Source organism: Coenobita brevimanus, chromosome 50, assembly GCF_032717465.1.
Source record: "Coenobita brevimanus isolate Jiangsu-jjx chromosome 50, ASM3271746v2, whole genome shotgun sequence".
NCBI lineage: Eukaryota > Metazoa > Arthropoda > Malacostraca > Decapoda > Coenobitidae > Coenobita > Coenobita brevimanus.
Window position 1 is genome coordinate 54869973 of NC_137003.1, and position 14418 is coordinate 54884390.

Sequence of the window (14418 nt, forward strand, 5' to 3'; positions counted from 1 at the left end):
CAATGAAAACGCCCTCATAGTTGAAATTTAACAATAATTCCTTTAATTCCTTCCATATGATTTTTTCCCTCCTATCCCCAGGCAATTTCATTCAGTTTAGGAACGCACCCTCATACTGCAAATATTACGTACAAAGCGTTTGTATCAGAGTGTAAGACACAACAGGTTTACTGATGATAAGCCTGGCATGGAGTATAGTTGTATTAACTGCTGAGAATGGTGTGTGTGTGTGTGTGTGTGTGTGTGTGTGTGTGTGTGTGTGTGTGTGTGTGTGTGTGTGTGTGTGTGTGTGTGTGTGTGTGTGTGTGTGTGTGTGTGTGTGTGTGTGTGTGTGTGTGTGTGTGTGTGTGTGTGTAAGTTAAAGGACAGATCTGTAGGTGTGATACTCACCTAGAATAGACATGATGACCACCACAAAGTCGAAGAGGTTCCATGGCTCCTTGAAGTAGTGCCAGCGCAGAGCGAACACCTTGAGCACACACTCGGAGGTGAAGATGCAAATGAAGATAAGATTGAGGTAGCCGAGCACCTCCTTCTCCTTGTCCGTCATTTTGTAGGAATCATAAGTCATAGTCAGCATATTCAAACCGATGAACAACATGATGATCATGTCAAACTTCTTGTTGGTCACTATCTCGAACACCACGGCTTGGGGGCGAAACTAGCGAGACAAAAAAAGAAAATGGAGCGGGTAATTTCTGAAGCTCCAGGCGTTAAGAAATAAAAAAAAAGAAAAGAAAATGAAGCTGAGGGATACTGGGAAAGTCTGCTGAGTTTATTCGCAGGTGGAAGTCAGTTAAACTGCAAAGCAGCAAAAGTTGCTTAAAGCAGCACAGAATGATAGCGTAGCTGACTCTGGCTCAAAGATACACATGACAGTGAAGCAAGTTGGAAAGTGAGGGTAAGAGAGATATTACCAAGCAAAAACACCGCGTCAATTTGAAAGCTCATGAGAGAGACGTAACTTGAAAGTGCCAGACATATTATGGTGAAAGTATAAAAGAACTGCTTACACGCAAGCCACTGGATTAAACTCAGAGACCAGATTATAATTTCTGATGGGAGGGAAAAAGATGGTACCTAATTGTGACTGTTTCCCTATCATGATACTCTACCAAACTTTATCACGATATGCTATCACCGCTGATACTCTGCCTAACTATACCTTTATCTTGGTACTTTACCTATCCATACCTGTATCGTGTTAGTTAACCTAACTGCGCCTTTCATGATACTCCAAGTGTACTCGTAACGTGGCACTCTCACTGCACCTCCATCATGGTACTCAACCTAACAATACCTTTATTATGGTACTTTAACTGTACTTTCCCATGGTGTCACTAACTGTACCCTTATCATGGTCTTCTACTTAACTACCTCTATGAAGGTACCGTAACTGTACTTCTGTCAGGATACTGTAACTGTTCCTTTAGTAGGTACTCTAACTGTACCTCTACCATGGTAATCTATATGGTACCTCTATCACGGTACTCAAACTGTACCTCTAATATGTTATATTACTGCATCGCACTCTCAGTGCACCTCTACCGCACTGCATTGTCTATGCTCTATTGTCTCAATTCCCTTCTGTTACAGCAAAGGCTAACTTTCCTACTCTGCACAAGAAGAAGGCATCTGTCAGAACTGTATCTCAAGGGCAACCTAAATATAGACCTAGAATATACCGCAAGTGCTTAATGCGTTCCTTCGAAGTTATATAACGTTACAGTAACAAGACTCTGACCTGCTCCTTGATCTGGGAGAGAAGAATCTGTTAATGATAATGAAAGCTCTTTCTAGATTCCTCATGCTCTGTCTGATGGAGCTGCCAAGAAAATTAGAAGTTTTTCATTATCATTTTGAAAAGCAGACGTTTCTCATCCAGATAATATGGTGGGACTGAGTATTGCTACTGAAAGACGCTGGTAGAGTTTTTGTAATATAGAACACTAACAACATAAACACAGGGGAGGGAATGATGCAGATAAACTTCTAACTACAAAACATCTAGCAACCCTCAGTAGTACTGTAACTGTAATACTGAACACCTAACATCGGGGGGTGTGAAGTGTGGTTGTAACACCGACCTAACATAACTGAGCAGCACTCTGGTGGCAGCAACATACATCTAACATCATGGGGAGGGAGTGCGTAACAGTGGGGCGGGGTGAGGGGGGGGGGAGAGGAAGCCGTAAGTATTGAGACTCGAGAGCAACGAAGACAGTTCAACTGATTAGTGGGATGAGTGCCGCCCTGACCCGCCCTTGGGGGTGATAGGGGACACTCATCCCGACACCCACCTCACTACCTCAGCACCTGACTTGTCTCCCGCCTCGCGTCAGCTGATCTACTGACCTCCCACCACCTCTTACGGCCAATGTCAGTGTTGAGTACTAGTATCTGGGTGCAGCAATGGTAACAACAAAATGTATGTACATTATACGTGAAGGAAATTTGTATGGATGTGTCACTTTGTACTTGTTTCTGGTAGAGTTTCCGAAGTGCTTGTGTGTCAGTGCTGAACTCTGTGTATGTGATATGTGAAGTGTATGGCCGAGGCAGGTCCGGGGAGGGGTAGGGCTGTGGGTCGGGGAGGGCCTGAGGTGGAGAGGTGGTTGCCACACTCACAACACACTGCAGCTGCCGCCGCCCAGCTGGGGGAGCTCAGTCGTCGGGTTGGTGCTGCTGGGTGAAATGGGGTGGGGTGGCAGGAAAGGGACGGGGCACAGAAGGCAAGGAAGACGGCTGACGGGTTGTCATTGGCAGCATATTCGTTGACAATGGCGGCTCTCTGACACCTGTTCCTTACCAGTTTATTTCCGCATTTAAATACTCTCTTGTATGTTATTTATGCAAACTATGCAGATATCAGAAAGACATAATTAACATGCAAGAAAATATGAAGGTTTCACATGAAAAATAAAGAAGCCATGGAAGAGGTGTTAGCGAGCATCATTAGCCCACGAGGACACGTGCTGAGGGTGAGGAGTAACGGATGAGGGATGGTGTTGTGGGGGGGAGGGATAGGTAGTGGACAGCTGGAAGGGTAGGTAGGGGACAATGAGGGTGAGGGAGGGGGCAATTAGGGTTAGAGAAGGGACAGTGAGGGCGAGGGAGGGGAAAATAAAGGTGAGAGGATGGGAGGGGACAATGAATGTGATGGGGGTAGGGAGGGTTAGTGAGGGTGAGGGGACAGGGAGGGTAATGTAGGGTGAGGGGATTGAAAGGATAAGGGGATAGGGAGGGTCAGTGAGGGTGAGGGGAGAGGGAGGGTCCGTGAGGGTGAGGGGAGAGATAGGGTCCGTGAGGGTGAGGGGAGAGGAAGGATTAGTAAGGATGAGGGGATAGAAAGGGTCGGTGAGGGTGAGGGTTTAGGGATGGTCAATGAGGGTGGGGGGATAGGCAGCGTCAGTGACGCTGAGAGGATAGGGAGGGCCAATGAGGGTGAGGGGATAGGGAGGGTCAGGTAGGGTGAGGGGACTGGGAGGGTCAGGTAGGGTGAGGGGACTGGGAGGGTCAGGTAGGGTGAGGGGGGGCTAGGAGGGTAAGGGGATAGGAAGGGCCAATGAGGGTGAGGGGAGAGGGAGGGTGAGGGGGTACGGATGGGACGGGATGCACCACATCTCCTGCCAGTCAAGTAACGTGAGGTCAAAGGTCATGTCCTGTTGATATGGCTTGGTGACCTGCTGCTCCACCTGCTGGTGGTGATAGTGATGGTGGTGTTAGTGGTGACAGTCGTGGTGGGGGTGACTGGTGGTGATGCAGGCGACAGTGATGGTGCTAGTGGTGGTGAGAGTAGCAGCTGTGGCGATGGTGATGGTAGTGATAGTGGTGCTGATAGTGATGGTGATACTGGTGGTGACAATGATGGTGGTGGTAAAGAGTGGTGGTGGTGGTGGTGATGGTGGTGGTGTTATTGTGGGTGGTAAGGATAGCAGTGGTGACAGTATTGATAAGCAGAGGCGTCTGTGGTGGTGATGATAATAGTTGTGACAATGGTAGTGATTCTGATGGCAGAGGTGGAGGTGACTGTGGAAAGTGGCGACTGTGGTGGTAATGCTAATAGTGGTAGTGGTGGTGAGGACAATGGTGGTGACAGTGGTGATAAGCAGTGTCTGTGATGGTGGTGACAGTGGTTGTGGTGGTAGTGGTGATATTTGTGGTGGTGATGATTGTGGAAACAGTGACGACTGCGATGGTGGTGGTGGTGCTTACAGTGATTTGGGTGATACTGGGGCTGAAGTGGTAACAGTGGTGGTTTTACGACTGTACTGGTAATGATAAGTGTAACCTCCATGGCGGTAATGATGGTGGTGATGATGATGACACTAGTGGTGAGGGTGGTAGTTTTGATCATAGGTACAGAGGTAGTGGTTGTTGTTGTTGCACCCCAGTCTGTTTGGCCAGGTAGATCTATCAACAGTAGGTAAGCAAACGTCAATTCAGGGCCAGTTCATATTGCGGACAGATGCTTCCCTGTGGTAGATACCACCCTGACGCAGTGACGTGTGGGGAAGTGTGAAGGTTTGGTTCACAAATGGAAGCCGCATTTGCAGTTCTGTACCTAATTAACAGAGGCACCATGGCAGGCATCACATCATCCCGTTATTTGGTTTCAACCCAGCGTTGTACTTGGTTTGCTGGTTTACACGAAAACTTTAAGTTTGTCACTCACTGCAAGGCCACCTTAAGTGGAAAGAAGGGTGATAAAATATGAAAGAATGGATGAGACAAAGGAGAAAAGAGTAATGCACACACTGAAAAAATATATAAATAAATAAATAAACGTTAAGGAAGACGAAGGCAGCACTACATCCAGTGTGGGGCTGATGGCTGCCACCAGCTACCACCAAGAGGTGGCTGTAATGAAAGATACTGGGTAGGATGATTCGATGCAATGACTTGTAAACAACTATGTACGTCACAATGATAGTGATGAATGATAGTGATGATATGTACGTCACAATGATAGTGATGAATGATAATGATGGTGTAGACTGGAAGGTGGTGATGTACAGTAGTGAGAGGATATAGCATGGTAATGATAGGGCATGGTATGGTACTGAGATACCAAGGTATGGTAGTCGAAGAAGTCTTGGTAATGTGGAGGTTATGGTATGGTAGTGAGGGGGGTTTTGGTCGTGTGGAGGTTATGGTATGGTAGTGCAGGAGGTCTTGGTAGTGTAGAGGTTATGGTATGATAATGAGGGAGTCTTGGTAGCGAGGGAGGTCTTGGTAGTGTGGAGGTTATGGTATGATAGTGAGGGAGGTCTTGGTAGTGTGGAGGTTATGGTATGGTAGTGAGGGAGGTCTTGGTAGTGTGGAGGTTATGGTATGGTAGTAAGGGGGGTCATAGTATGATAGTAAAGGAATATGATACAGCAGTGAGGAGGTCATGGTATGGTAGTGGGGGAGCATGGTTTGGTAATGAGGGGACATGATATGACAGTGAGGGGGCATGGTATGGTAGTGAGGGTACAGTACTAAGGAGGCATGGTATGATAGTAAGTGGAGCATGGTATGGTAGTGAGAGGGCATGGTATGGTAGTGAGGGGTATGACTGACCTGCAGAAAAGCAATAACAGAAAACAGGGTTATGGTTGCCACATATCCAGGCAAAACTTCAGAAAAACACACACTCTCTGACTCCAAGAATGAGAGAGAGTTACGGAGGTTGTGGGGAAGGATGCTTCGAGTAGGGTACGGGAAGGATATGTGGGAGGGGGAGGGGGAAGAGGGGTCCAAGGAGGGTACCTGCGGACGAGGGATAGCTTTCAGTGGTTTCTTCCCTCCCATTTTCTTCATAGCGTTGTAGTATTTCTTCTGGTCGTCTGTCATAAACATCTCCAATGAGCCTCCAGCCTGTCGGTAAGAGACAGGGTTAAGAGAGAGGATAATATGACCCTTTCACTGCGGTACCAGCCTTCCGGATATAGGGACCTGAAGCTATGATACCATGGTCCAGAGAGGTGGTTATAGGCCACATGATATAACCTCTTTACTACGGTAATGACCAGTCTCATATTTTCCCTTTAGAAGTGTAAAAGCCCAAGACCAGGTTACCAAACGCCCAGTTCATTTAACTCCCTGAATCTGGGTGACGTTTTTTTTAGTTCACGCTTGCTGCTGTCACACGATTATAGTCAACCTGGGAAAAGCATATCGTATGGAAAGGGTTTATTAGGGCTATAATTAACCCCTACAGTTTGATATCAATCTAAGCTTTGTAAAATCGTAACAAGGCAAGAACAAAATGAAAAAATGACGTCCCGAGACTCAGTGGGTTAAGAAGAGACTATGTAAGGCCAGACAATGAAACTTTCTAAGTTAAATATCAATCCCATATCCATGCAGCCCAGGCAGCAACCCTGGTTTATCACAATGAGACTGGTAATCTGTACATTTACATACACTTAGGCACTACGTTTATTTCTCCAAAATGATTCTTAAAAAATTCTTGCTTGACAAACGTTACTCATTTAATGGAAAAAGGCTGCCAAACCTTTACCTTGGAAAGAGACGGCAGTAACACCTCAAATTATTTCCCAATCCGCCCCTGATACAGTGCAGTTTATTTTTCCTGCTATCAAGCAATTTCATTCAGCTTAGGAGAGTCCCTGGGAGTGAACAGTTAATGAAGGCTGTATCTAATTCCTCCAGTGTTGTAAAATAATGCAAGGGAGGCAACATTCCTTCTTATTTGTAGGGGAAGTAGTTTACTTGTAACAGCTGGGTTATTAATAATTCCAACAGCTTTGTTCTGAATTTTGTCTAGTTGTTTTAGTGCAACCTCTCCACATCCATCTTTCCATCCATCTGCCCTTGTATCTAACCATCTATTCAGCATTGCTTCCATGTCAACCTGTATATTCATCCATCCATTTGACCAACTATTTATCGATCCACCCATCCATCTATACATCTACTCATCAGTTTATCTATCAACCCACCTATCCACCTGCCCACGTATCTGTCCATCCACTCATCTATTATCCATTATTCAGTCTACCTATCAAATCATTCCTGTATCTATCTGCAATATCTCTCTCTCTCTACATCAATCATTCAGTCTGTCTATCTAAACATCAACTCATCTATTTATGTCATCCATGTCAGTTTATCTACCATCTATCTATCATTTTTTCTCTCATCCCTCCATCTTTCAGCTTATCAATCATCCATCTGTCATTGGGTTTATTAATCATCCACCTTTCATTTAATTTATACATCTATCATCCATCTATCATTCACTTTATCTATCTATCATTCGGTATCTATCAATCATCCATCTATCACTGTGTACTGATCAATCATTATTCAGTTTATTGATCAATCGTCATGGAATATATCAATCATCCATATATCATTCTATCTATCATCCATCCATCCAGTCTTCAGTCACTCTCTGTCCCTCTCTCAACCATCCATGTAAACACTCTCACCTTCTTCTTCTGCTCGTTGAAGTTGTCGATAATGACACCAATGAAGAGGTTCAGGGTGAAGAAGGAACCGAAGATGATGAAGAACACGAAGTACAGGTACATGTAGATGTTGATCTCACGTACTGGTTGCTGATTCACCTGTGTGTGCATCATCATCATCATCATAACTACAGCTACTACAATATCATTATCATTTTTATAACTACCATTAAACAGTCTCAACCAATACCACTGTACTCCTCATAGCTTCTTTCTGGATGGTACCTAACGTATATGTATGCAAGGACGTCACTCAGCTGTGCCACTCTGATAATCATTGACAGTTCTTCAACACCCCATCATCATCATCAGCCATTATCATCATCACCAGTAACAGCTCATCATCGTCAACATCAAATCAAGTTCACCATCATCAGTCAACCGGTTCATCTGTATCATCATTATCACCAACTACTACCATCATCAGTTATTATCACCAGTCACTACCAGGTCATCAACATCACCAGTCAGCATTAGTTCATCATCATCATCATCACCAGCTACTCTCATCGTCATCAGTTACTAACAGATTATCAATACCGGTCAAAATCAGATCACCATCATCGACACTATCGGTTACTAAAAACGAATCACAATTCTGTTATTCCTATTCAACCTTTTCTAACTTATAATACTCTTACTATTACTGTGAACAAATATATACTGTAGTTTTTTTTTTTTTTTTTTTTTTTTTTTTTAAGCATGCACATCAAAATCAAGAGAACTACCTGGAATGAAAGTAACATATATATTTTTAAACAATCCAGAGAATCAAAGAACTAACTAGTACAACAATAACATGCGTGTCATTAGGCTCATGTCCAGAGAGTGTAATATTTAAACTATGGATGGCAACAACTCGGATAACTGCAAGAAAGTCAAATTTACATCGACTGAATCAATGGCGTCATTCATGATGGGTATCCAGCCCTTCCACGTGGCCACCTGGAACAGCGCCAGATAAGCCATGCCCACGTGGTCGAAGTGCACCGGGCTGTTCTCCCACGACTGGTTGAGACGGAGGCATGTGTCAAAGTCCGGGCAGTCCTCCGCGTTAAGTCTTATGCCTGTTTCAACATCCACACACTGCAGGGGAAATGGGAGTGAAAGACTACAAGTTGGAACTCTGTCTGACGATTTTATTCAACTCAGGAGTGGCCTCTAGTGGTGAATATGTTAAAGAAGGCAGTATCATTCCCCTCCAGTTCCGTGTCTCTCCTAAGCTGGATAAAACTGCTTGAGGATACAAAGACATAACTAGAAGGGCACTCAGTGGAGCGCATCTTTCAGACAAGGGCAACGTAATTTCCAAACCACTCTTCATAATGGGTTAGGGTTTCTCATCACTGATTAGGGCTTCGCAAAAAGTGTTTTCCGGATCCAGAATCTGTAAAACAATCCGGATCGGTCCCCCAAATTAATCGATTGTTCCCTGGGACATGGGCAATCTACCCACCAAATTTGGTCCAAATCTCTCTCTTAGATTTTGAGTAATCCTGCTAACAAACAAAGAAACAAACAAACAGAAATGAAAACATACTCTCCTTGTTGGAGAGGGGAAAAAATACTCGAAGGCTGAATGGTTTAACTAATAAAAAATGGTCAATGAATCGCCTAACAACAAAAATTAAACCGTGTCAAAACCCAGGCCTGACCTTGTACAACTGGCGAAAATTATACTCATATTTTGAGGAAGTATCATCACATTAAATACAACCTCAATATGTGGGCATAACTGTTTCCATTTAGTCCCTCCAATCAGATGATATCTTTTTCATTTTATTCTTACTACATACAGATGGTAAATAAGGTTCACGGGAGACCCCTGATGGTGAAGTTGCAAGGGTATGTGGTATCCAAAAGGCCTTACAACCCATATCAAGGAGGGTATACCATGAATGAAGTTGCCACATGCACGTTGCTACTCGAAAAGTGAGAAATTATTGCAAAGATGAAGGCTCTCCCACCCGCTGTGTGGGCACGGAAAAGAAAGTAACTTACCGTACATCTAATAACTGAAATAGGCCGGACTAGGGAATTTACGCGAAAAGAGAAAACATCCAATCTACTACTAAATTAGGCCTAGCAAAATTTTGCCTTACTTGTGGCTGGAACCGAACTCTTAAAGAACTGTCAATTACCTCTGCTGGTAGCTGATTCCACGAGTTGTATATCTTGTAAGAGAAGAAATTATTTAATATCTTGGGGTGGAAACGCTTCAAGTTAGGTTCCATTTATGATTCCTCATTAATTGGATATTTTATCAAAATATGTGCTCGTGGTCAATTACTTGAAACCCATGAAGGATTCTGAAAACCTCAATTAGGCCTAGTTGTCTGCACAAATGCCTAGTCTAACAAATAGAAGCCTAGTGCCTACACCTTTCTCTGATATCTTCCGTGCTTGGTGGATGGGATAAATATATTGCCTGTGTCTGAGAGCTTCCATGCACACACACACACACACACACACACACACACACAGCGAGAGAGAGAGAGAGAGAGTGAGAATCATACACACCCATCATCTTCATAAAACCTTGTTCCTAACAGCTAATTCCTCGGTTTTATCTCCGACTATCAACATGTATCCTGCACGCAACAGATGTACTAAAACAGGCATGTAAACCCATTCAGTACGAGGCTTTCTTATGTACTTTATTCCAGCTGTCAATACATGATTCTATTCAGATTATGGAAGTCGCCCTCATAGTTTAACGATGGCTCAATAAACTCCTTCGATATGACGCTGTTGTATCTGTGGGTAAACTGTTTCCACTTAACCCCTGCACGTCATCTTTATTTTTATTTCTGATACAGTCGGTGGATTTTGCTTAGCTTAGGAAAGACTTTTGGAACTGAATGTGATAAACTGCGTGTCTCGTACCCACTCAATGAAAGACTTTTCCCAAGTTGAATGACATCGTCTGGAAGAAGCATGTATAAAATTAGACATAATCAGACTGAAGGTGTTAAATACGTTGGCATATTTTATTATTTGAACAACTCTGGGAGTCGACAAATCAAGGCCCGTATTCTCGTCAGCTTACGAGAACCCCTTGCACCTGTGTCTTGCCAGATTATTTATGAATCTGGTACATTAATAATCGCTTGTATGGTGTCAGTGTTATCAATATCAAAACTAAAAAGACAAATTCCATACAAAAAGAGATTAAAGTTAATTGTTCATGGAGATGTGCAAGAAGACCTTTTAGGCTTCAGATAATACGGTCCCAAGACGCTGGAGTCATATTTACAGACATTACTGAGTTTGTGTGGTGTATAAGATCAGAAGCTTATATATATATTTTTTTTTAATTCAATCATATAACTCCCATGCAGTTCACAACTATATGAGTGAATGTTTAAGTGAATATTAAAGCCAAAATAACTTCTGATAATGGCAAGCTGCTAAAGAGAGTTGCTTGTTCTGGAAATTAGTTTAGATCCTTGACACAAACGGTAACAGGCTGATCGGGCCCCAAACCTACTCGTTCCCAAGTCGTTCCAGTCGGGTTAAGTTAGACAGGGTTCCGTCGGGTTAGCTTGGGGACGGACTGGCTAGGAAAGGATTGATCACGGGGCTGGAATGACAAGGAAACGATGAATACGATTCCTCACCTTGTGATACTTTCCCATGAAGAGCTGGACCCCCATGATTGCGAAGATAAGCCAGAAGATGAGACACACTAAGAGTACATTCACGATGGAAGGTATGGCACCCACCAGAGCGTTCACCACTACCTGTATCGTCATGAAACGTCATCATCAGTATCATTACAACACAGACCACCAGCATCATTACCACATGTCATATCATTATCACACGTCAATATTAGCATCATTACAATGTCACCACCACTTTCATCAGACACTGTACCACCACACATCATTATCAGTGTTATCAGATTTAAGATATACCACCCACCACCATTACCACCATCCCTACCTCTTTCCACAACTTTAGTTACAGCCTCACTCATAACACTAAATCATCATCATCCGGATAATGATACACTGTTATGAGTGTGGTTGTAAATAAAGTTACACACACATCCACCACTGATCCACCTTCTCTTACATATGGTTCACTACCGTAAATATATATATATATATATATATATATATATATATATATATATATATATATATATATATATATATTGCATTCACCAATTTTTCGTCCAATCCCTTATCACCGTTCCCTATGCACCTTGTCGTACAGTATATGTAACACCTTCCATAACTCCTTCTTCATTCTGCAGTATGCCTTTTTCAACCATAAATGAACAGTCCTTTTGTAGTCCTCAAAATACTACCTACTGGCACCATTTTCTCACTATGAAACCAATCCTTAAATCATTTTATACCATGAAGATACAAGTATCGCATTTATATTTCTGATTACCTGTAATGAATAATGTAAGTAATAATATGAACTTGTAGTTATATATAAACTGTAAAAGCCTCTTCAATATTAACTCTACCTAGGTGGTAACAGCAGTAGTAGTTGCAACCTCAGATTCACCTGAAACCAACAGACAGCAGGCTGAGGTTTCCCCCTCCTGCAGTTCGCCATCCCTCTTTCAGGGGAGAGGGGGGGACGGATGTTGAAGGGTGCTTGCAAACGAGAAAACATGCAGTGGACCACCTAGTTATGTCACTGCCATCGCACGAAAGCACCCTTCGCCAGCACCTCTAGCAAGAGGCAACGATCCAACACTAGGTTTAATGCAATCTAGAAAACTTGAGGTCGTGTTACCAGCCTATTCCGTTTGCAGTACAGCATGGTGGTTACTGCCATGAGGTGTGCTGAGTCTCGTCCCTTGGCATACCTCACAATTATCACTTGAAAACACATAAGTTCCATTTCCAAAAACAATAAACAGGGTCAGCAGAAATGCAGAAACCACTGGTCACAGTCTCTTAGCAACTACTATTCTTCACTTTCAATTTTCATACTGTGATGCTGAAAAATGTCGTGGATATTCGCTTCTGATGTCTCTGCGTTCACACTAGATTTTGGATCACTGACCTAAGCTTATAACCTATCATAATTTTTTATTCTTCCTCCTCAGCTCTTGATGAAAATGGTATATTTAGCAGATCTTTAATATCTGCCAGTATGAAATTCTGCAATGAAAAATACAATTATATTTCAAAGCACATGACATATTATCTTGCACAAGAGTGCAAGAAAATGATACGTAACTGAGCAGGCACTCCTACCGTCTTTGGGCAACGTCAAGTGTTTTGAGTAATGCTCCATGGAACTATGCTGGTATCTTAACTACACCGCACAATATTTCTAAACCCAACTTAAGCTTAATTTCTCAGTATGTGTACGGGGCTGGTGACTGAGATACCATTATTGAAGAATTAACTTCCACTGATTATTGAGTATAAACATAATACAAAAATGTACAAAACAAAATCACGTACTGCAAGCTGATAGAGGAATTACAATCTATCAGAGTGGTAATACTACTTCATACAGAAATAATAAGATTCAACTCTTATTTGTACTGTATATAGCAATATGGCAGAACAGACTAATTCTGTTAATTATAATCTCTTATGTGTGGTAGGTGGGGACGCTCACCATCCACTCACTCGATGTAGTGCCGCTCTGGGTGTCTGGCCTTTCCTCTCTTCCTTCCTTCCTCTTGTCTTTCTTTCCTTCATTCTTTCCTCTTCCTTCCGCCTACAGGTGACTTTACACTCTCTTCTGTCTTTTTTCTGTCATTCTTCCCTCTTCTTTCTGCCTATGGGTGACTCTACACTGAGTGACAAGCCAATGGTTTCCTGTACACCAGGAAACCATTTACTACGCTGGGTGGTAACCATATAACCAAATTATGGCGCCTGGTGGTTTAGTGGGTAATTAAGGCGCTCCAATCGGATTAAGCCTGTGTAGGTTTATATCCAAAGGATGGTTGGGGTTTATTGCTCATGTAATGCCACACAGGGATGAGTGAGGTTGGCCACTCTCATCATAAATGTCAAGACCAACTTGCCTAGCCACAGGCTCCTATGCTTCTCATGGAGCAACACAGGATTGGATGATGGATGGATGGATAATTTCTTAAATAAATTATCAGAAAGGCAGTAATGCAAATTAACCCCTGATAGAAAATGGAGCTCTTCAAGATACCAAAATGTGATTAACTTAAAATGTAACGACAAAACAGACCAAATAGTAGGGTGATAATATAATTTACTCACTACAGTAAAATAACACTCAGGTTGGGTGCGGTTGCAATAAGCATAAACAGAGAATTGGGCACAGCAGGGCATGGCAGAGCTGGGCAGGGCAAGGCAAGTTAAAACACAAGACGGCAGGGCAAAGCAAGCAACAAACTACATGCTATAGCTTCCAACGAGCAGACAAATAAATGAGTTAGGGGAACATCTGAAAAATGGGAGACAAAGTAGGTTGAGAACTGGAAGTGACTGGAATACTAAAGGAGCTAGGATAAGAACTGTAAGTTATAGGAACAGTAGAGAAGCAGTAATAAAGTGCTGTAATACTGAGTGGAGAAGGGTAGAGAGTGCGTGAGAACCTGGGTTAATAAGTGTATAAGTGAGCGAGTGAGTGAGACGCCAGGCTTACTCATTCGGCAGCTACCATGTGATACTTCGCCCACGTTTTTCAGGTCACAGTCAGTGTGGTGCCGTGGTCAGCTGGTACAGGTGAGGGAGGTGGTGTTACTGAAAGACTTGTGATGAATCTGGCCAGCAGAGATGCTTCCAGATGTTAATGTGAGGTGTTGGAGGTGTTCATGTCATCTGTGGTAGTTACATGTAGCACAGAAACATGCTCTTGCAATTAGGGTGTAATGTCTGTTTTCTTGACGACGCCACCTCACACTCTACCCTCCACCAAATGAGGTGCTTGGGATGCAGATGATAACCAAATCCTCTCCATGTGCTGCCCG

The 14418-nt window shown here is 43.1% G+C and overlaps 1 protein-coding gene across 8 annotated transcripts in view; it reads right to left on the bottom strand.

The window, feature by feature from the left end:
• para (sodium voltage-gated channel paralytic) overlaps window positions 1-14418 on the bottom strand; it is a 234681-nt gene that overhangs the window by 7465 nt on the left and 212798 nt on the right. For all 8 annotated transcript variants that reach the window (XM_080272415.1, XM_080272413.1, XM_080272412.1 and 5 more), the window contains 5 exons: window positions 11102-11224; window positions 8370-8567; window positions 7443-7580; window positions 5755-5862; window positions 391-661 (listed from right to left, as the gene is read on the bottom strand). In XM_080272415.1, coding sequence (XP_080128541.1) covers window positions 391-661; window positions 5755-5862; window positions 7443-7580; window positions 8370-8567; window positions 11102-11224 — 838 coding nt within the window. The remainder of the gene's footprint in view (window positions 1-390; window positions 662-5754; window positions 5863-7442; window positions 7581-8369; window positions 8568-11101; window positions 11225-14418) is intronic.